The sequence below is a fragment of the Otolemur garnettii genome, unplaced genomic scaffold, assembly GCF_000181295.1.
Source record: "Otolemur garnettii isolate 467f Iridium unplaced genomic scaffold, OtoGar3 scaffold00029, whole genome shotgun sequence".
NCBI lineage: Eukaryota > Metazoa > Chordata > Mammalia > Primates > Galagidae > Otolemur > Otolemur garnettii.
Genome location: NW_003852424.1, coordinates 15,772,578 through 15,779,399, shown reverse-complemented (window position 1 = coordinate 15,779,399; position 6,822 = coordinate 15,772,578). Strand labels below are relative to the sequence as shown.

General features: G+C 51.7%; 1 protein-coding gene across 1 annotated transcript in view; it reads left to right on the top strand.

Annotated features, from left to right (window-relative positions):
* TLE2 (transducin like enhancer of split 2) overlaps positions 1 to 6,822 on the top strand; it is a 33,512-nt gene that overhangs the window by 20,526 nt on the left and 6,164 nt on the right. Inside the window, exons 13-17 of the mRNA XM_012804466.2 lie at positions 2,278 to 2,438; positions 2,996 to 3,072; positions 4,448 to 4,697; positions 4,880 to 5,127; positions 5,260 to 5,407. Of these exons, the coding sequence (XP_012659920.1) occupies positions 2,278 to 2,438; positions 2,996 to 3,072; positions 4,448 to 4,697; positions 4,880 to 5,127; positions 5,260 to 5,407 (884 nt within the window). The remainder of the gene's footprint in view (positions 1 to 2,277; positions 2,439 to 2,995; positions 3,073 to 4,447; positions 4,698 to 4,879; positions 5,128 to 5,259; positions 5,408 to 6,822) is intronic.

Genomic DNA, 6,822 nt, shown 5'->3' with positions numbered 1-6,822 from the left:
CCTTGGTAGAGTGCTGTGGCATCATAACAACCTCCAGCTCTTGGGCTTAGGCGATTCTCTTGCCTCAGCCTCCCGAGTAGCTGGGACTACAGGTGCCCAGCACAATGCCCAGCTATTTTTTTGTTGCAGTTTGGCCGGAGCCAGGTTTGAACCCACCACCCTCAGTATATGTGGTTAGCACCCTACTCACCGAGCCATGACGCTGCCCAAGCCAATTTTTTTTTTTGAGATAGAGTCTCACTATGTCACCCTCGGTAGAGTGCCATGGCTCACAGCAACCTCAAACTCTTGGGCTTAAGTGATCTCTTGCCTCAGTCTCCCCACGTAGCTGGGACTATAGGCACCTGCCCACAGTGCCTGGCTATTTTTAGAGGCAGGTTGTCGCTCTTGCTCAGGCTGGTCTCAACCTGTGAGCTCAGGCAATTCACCCACCTCGGCCTCCCAGAGTGCTAGGATTATAGGTGTGAGCCACTGTGCCCAGCCTTTTTTTTAGTTTTTGAGACAGAGTCTTACTTTGTTACCCTGGATAGAGTGCTGTAGGGTCATAGTGTTGTGCCCACCCCGGGGGTCGCCTACCCAAAGACCACTCACAATCACAAATCGATGCAAAAAGCAAGAGGCAGGTTTATTGCTGGCGTGTCAGGGTTCCTCAGCCACAAGGGGGAAGGAACCCTGAGAGGCTGTTACAAGCTGCTTTTAAAGCGAAAAACTACATGCAGTGGGGGTGAGGGGGCGTTAGGGTATGAGGCGGTTGGTGATTGGGGAATTCATAACTTGCAGGGTTGCTGGGCAGTTTTGCTCTGGGGACTTTTTGCGAGGTTATTTTTAGCGCAGGTATGAGGGAGTAGGGAGAGGGTAGGGTGTTGCCTCCAGGTGCAAGAGTCTGATATGCGGGTAGAATGTTTTCATTGTTTTAGGGCCTCCTTACTGCCCTGTGGCCTAACATTAGCTCACAGCAACCTCAAAGTCCTGGGCTTGAGTGATCTTGCCTCAGTCTCCTGAGTAGCTGGGACTATAAAACACACACCACCATGCCCATTTAGTTTTTTCTATTTTTCAGTAGAGATGGGATCTCTCTCATGCTCAGGCTGGTCTCAAACTCCTCAGCTTAAGCAGTCCACCTGCCTCGGCCTCCCAGAGTGCTAGGATTATAGGCATGAACCAGGGCACCTGGCCTTTGGCCCTTTCTTGACTCTAAGCTAGATGCTGTCTCACTTTGGCCCAAGTTTACTCATTGTCTTAGCTTGGCAGTTAGGGAAACTGAGACCCAGATAATGGAAGTGACTTATTTGGGGGTACTTCAGCCTAGTACACTGGAAAAATAAAGTTTTGAAGTCAGACAGTTTGAGTTTCAGGCCAAACTTAGCCACTCACCAGCTGGTAACCTTGGGCAAGTGACCCAACTCTCTTCAAGTCTCAGTTTCCCCATAAGTAATCTGGGGAATGACAATACTTTTTTTTTTCAGTTTTTGGCTGGGGCTGGGTTTGAGCCTGCCAACTCCGGCATATGGGGCTGGCACCCTACTCCTTTGAGCCACAGGCGCCGCCCTGACAATACTTATCTTTTCTTTTTTTTTTTTTTTTTAGACAGGGCCTCAAGCTGTCCCCCTGGGCAGAGTGCCGTGGCATTACAGCTCACAGCAACCTCCAACTCCTGGGCTCAAGCCAGTCTCCTGCCTCTGCCTCCCAAGTAGCTAGGACTACAGGCGCCCGCCACAACACCTGGCCATTTTTTTGGTTGCAGCCATCATTGTTGTTTGGCGGGTCCGGGCTGGGGATTCGAACCCGCCACCTTAGGTGTACGTGGCTGGCGCCTTAGCCGGTTGAGCTATAGGCGCCGAGCCACTTATCTTTTCTTATGGCCAGGCTCTGTGCCAGTTTTGGGGTTCCAAAAGAACTTTGTCTTAGAACCTTATGAGTGTCAGGGGAAGAGACCCAGACCTCAAAACTCCCAGTCCTGTATAATCAGGGCAAGGGTAGAAGGTCAAACCCAAGATGGCAAGGCTGGAGGTTGGCAGTGGGGATGCTCAGGATGTTTCTGAGAAGTTGATTGGACACTTGGGTTTTGAAGGATTTGTAGGAGTTCACTAACTAAAAGAAAGGGTGTCATGTCAGCGAGAAGAACAATATATACAGAGGACTGGAGGTATCACATAATATGACCAATGTGGGATGCATGAAAACTCTGAATGACTAGCCAAGGAGAGCCCAAGGCAGTGGGAAGCAGGATCTGAATCCTGGGTGTCTGAAGACCTGTCCTTGACTCTTCTTGCTCAGCCCTGAGGAATCCCCTGACTCTGTCCAGTCCCTTCACCACGTCCTTCAACCTAGGCTCCCACAGCACCCTCAACGGGGAACTCTCTGTGCCTAGCTCCTACGTCAGCCTACACCTGTCCCCCCAGGTCAGCAGCTCTGTGGTGTATGGACGCGCCCCGATGGTGAGTCCCCAGGGTGAGGGGGACTAATTGGGGGCTGGGAAGAGAAACTAGCTACATAAAGAGAGACAAAGGAATGGAGAAAGAGAAGGGAGGCTTGGCTCAGCAAGTATGTGTAGGAAGACAATCTGTGGGTCTCAGTAGCCCCACAAGCTTAATACAAATCAGCACTTGTAACTGTGGAAAAAGCAACTATGATTAAGCTGTATGAGGAGTAGAAGCAGTGTGCTTTGGCCCTAGGAGATTATGTACAAAGACTGACAGTTTGCTGGATTTGTTCTGAAGGCTATAGTATGGAGACCCCTGTTCTAGAGCAAGTCAGTATGAGAAGGATAATTCTTCAGGACCTTCCATCCCTGGGGTTCTAGGATTCTCTGGACAGAGACCTTGGGATTCTCTCAGTAAAAACTTCAGCTTTCCCATCTGTAGTAGAGGAGAGAGCCTTTCTGCTTCCTTGGGAAGGGGCTGATAAACAGAGAGGGACATGGTGAGTAGGCCTGGGAGAGCACAGAAGTGGATGGAGTCACCTCCTTGTGATACTTCCTCTGGCATTCTGACAGATGGCATTTGAATCACACCCACATCTTCGAGGGTCGTCCATCTCTTCCTCCCTGCCCAGCATCCCTGGGGGAAAGCCGTGAGTATCAGGGCAGGGTTCCTGCCTGGGGACCTGGTCAACCTCTTGCCTCCTTTGTATGGAGTGGAGGTTAGGGGTTTCCCTGCTGCCCTTCCAGAAAGTCTCTTCTGTAAGATAATTAGAGTTCCCAGGGGAGTTGCTGGGGGAAAAGGCACATAAAGAGCAAAGTCTAGATAAGAATAAGTGTTCCTTAATTGCACAGATTCTACCACACCACCCCCTGCCATTTGGTAACGTCTGGGGACATTTGTGGTTGTCACAGCTGGGTTGGGGGTGCTCCTGGCATGGAGCAGGTGGAGGCCAGGGATGAGGCTCAGCACCCTCCAGTGCCCAGGACAGCCTCACCTCAGAGAATGATCTGGCCCCAATTATCAATAGAACTTTCTTTTTTTTTGAAACAGAGTCTCAGTCTGTCACCCTGGGTAGAGAACTGTGGCATCATAGCTATCATAGCTCATAGCAACCTCAAACTCTTGGGCTCAAGCAATCCCCTTGCCTCATCCTCCCAAGTAGCTGGGACTACAGACACCTGCAACAACGCCCTGCTAGTTTTTCTGTCTTTATTTATTTGAGACAGTCTCACTATGTCGCCATTTGTAGAGTGCTATGGCATCACAGCTCACAGCAACCTCAAACTCTCAGGTTTAAGTGATTCTCTTGCCTCACTCTCCCAAGTAGCTGGGACTATTTTTTTGTCACTTTTGCTTAGCTGACCCAGGCTGGATTCGAACCTGCCAGTCTCAGTGTATGTGGCAAGCGCTGTAACCACTGTGCTACAGGCACTGAGTCAGGTTTTTCTGTTTTTAGTAGAGATGAGGTCCCACTCTTGCTTAGGCTGGTCTGGAACTCCTGAGCTCAAGCAATCCACCTGCGTTGGCCTCCCAGAGTGGTAGGATTGTAGGCTTGAGCCACCCTGCCTAGTCCTTAATAGAACTTTCTGCAATTATGGGAATGTAGTTCCTACTGCTGTCCAATCCGGTTGCCTCCAGCTGTGTGTGCTTTTTGACCACTTGAAATGTGGCCACTGCAACTGAGGAACTGAAAATTTTTAATGTATTTTATTTCAGAGCATTTAAATTGTACTGGCCACATGTGGCTGAGGCTCTTATTGGGCAGTATGTTCTAAGCTCGGGAACTCTCAGGGCGTCTTCGTGGATCCTTTGTTCAGACATTTATTAGGTGTTTGCTGCTTAGGGCAAAGAGCCAGACCCTTTGCCTTTGCACTGCCTGTCCTAGGTCACCTGCCACCATGTTGTTGCCCCTCTCTAAGAGCATCAGAGGGTACCAGGCAGGGCAAAGGCCCTTCCTTGCCCTCCTGGGTGAGGGTGCAGAGGGGCAGTCCCTGAGCCTGGGTCACGCCCCTGCCTTTGTCCAGGGCCTACTCCTTCCACGTGTCCGCTGACGGGCAGATGCAGCCTGTGCCCTTCCCCTCGGACGCGCTGGTGGGCGCAGGTATCCCGCGGCACGCCCGTCAGCTACATACCCTGGCGCACGGCGAGGTGGTCTGCGCGGTCACCATCAGCGGTTCCACGCAGCACGTGTACACGGGCGGCAAGGGCTGCGTGAAAGTGTGGGACGTGGGCCAGCCTGGCGCCAAGACGCCGGTAGCCCAGCTGGACTGCCTGGTGAGGGCGGGGCGGGACACGGGGGCGGGGCTACAGGTGAAGGGTGGAGCTTATGATCAAATGGAACGGGGCATGCGGGCCAACCTGGGCAGAGCTTACAGGTAAATAGTGATGGGGCTTGTTGACTAACTTGGAAGGGAACAAGGACCAACCTCAGTCCTTGCTTCCTTCCGTGGCCCCAGAACCGAGACAACTATATTCGTTCCTGCAAGTTGCTGCCTGATGGCCGGAGTCTGATCGTAGGGGGCGAGGCCAGCACCTTGTCCATTTGGGACCTGGCAGCACCCACCCCCCGCATCAAGGCCGAGCTGACCTCCTCAGCCCCGGCCTGCTATGCCCTGGCAGTCAGCCCTGACGCCAAGGTCTGCTTTTCCTGCTGCAGCGATGGCAACATTGTGGTCTGGGACTTGCAAAACCAGACTATGGTCAGGTGGGTGGTGGCAGTGCTGTGACCTTGGCAACCCCCTGCCTGCCCTCTGTGCAGGGGTGGGGGTGGGGTGACCTGGGAAGATGCTGAAACAATCCCAATTGTAGATGAACTCCTGGGCCCTTTTCCCTCCAGGCAGTTCCAGGGTCACACAGATGGTGCCAGCTGCATCGACATTTCTGATTATGGCACTCGGCTCTGGACAGGGGGCCTGGACAACACGGTGCGCTGCTGGGACTTGCGCGAGGGCCGCCAGCTGCAGCAACACGACTTCAGCTCCCAGGTGCCATTCGGGATCTGGTGGGAGGTGGAAACTCTAGGATCCAGTACCCTTTCCACTCCCCTGGGAGGTGCCCAATTCCAGAGGCAGGGCAAGACTAATATCTGCTGTGTTCATCTTTTTATCCTCCGGACATATCCACAGGCTTCCCCTTTAATTCTCCAAAGAGGCTGAGGCAGGTGGATTGCTTGAGCTTAGGAGTTGGAGACCAGGCTGAGCAATAGCGATACCCCATCTCTACTAACAAATAGAAAAAACGGAGGCAAGAGGATCGCTTGAGCCCAAGAACCTGAGGTTGCTATCAGTTATAATGCCATGGCACAGTAGTACACTATTCAAGGTGCCAGAGTGAGACTGTCTCAGAAAAAAAAAAAAAAAAGAGGTGGGACCCCTAAGATTCTCTGATCATCTTCTCATATGCTTGCTTGCTTGCTTTTCTTTTCTTACTTTCTTTTCTTTCTTTCTTTCCTTCCTTCTTTCCTTCCTTTCTCTCTCTCTCTCTTTCTTTTTTTTTTGGGGGGGGGAATAGAGTTATATTCTTTTGCCCTGGGTAGAATGCCATGGCATCATCACAGCTCACAGCAACCTCAAACACTTGGGCTCAAGAGATCCTCTTGCCTCAGCCTCCCAAGTAGCTGAGACCACAGGTGCCTACCCCAATGCCCAGCTACTTTTTCTATTTTTAGTAGAGATGAGGGTCTCACTTTGCTCAGTTGGGTCTCAAACTCCTGAGCTCAAGGTATCAACCTGCCTTGGCTTCCCAGAGTGCTAGAATTACAGGTGTCAACCACCAGACCCGGCCTTCCCACATGGTCTTATCCAGCCACTCCCAGGAGTATCTTTCCTTGTACAGCTGGTTTTTCCCCACAGTCCTTTGGACCCCACTGAGGACTCACCAGGGGGGAGCATCCATACACCACGGAGCTGGGTATGGAGAGGTCCCTGTTGAGGGTACTATGGGAGCCTAGGCTAAAGACCATGGTAAAAGGACAGGACAGAGCAGGGGGCTCCTCCAGACTGAGCAAAGAAGAGTCAAGGACAGGTCTTCAGGCACCATGAACCCAGATATTGCCTCTCACTACTTCTGGGCCAAAGTGTGAGCTCCTTGTCCTATAAGTCAGGATTTCATGGGCTAGTCTCACACTCCCCACACCCTGGAACACCTCAAGAAGTGTGTACATATATTTTCTCTGGCCAAAATGCCTTTCCTTTTTTTGACGAAGTTTTATTATGTTGCCCTCGGTAGAGTGCTATGACATCATAGCTCACAGCAACCTCAAACTCTTGAGCTCAAGCAATTCTCTTGCCTCAGCCTCCCAAGTAGCTGGGACTACAGGCATCCGCCACAATGCCTGGCTATTGTTTATTGTAGTTGTCATTGTTTTAGCTGGCTGGGGCTGGGTTCAAACCCAGTGTAT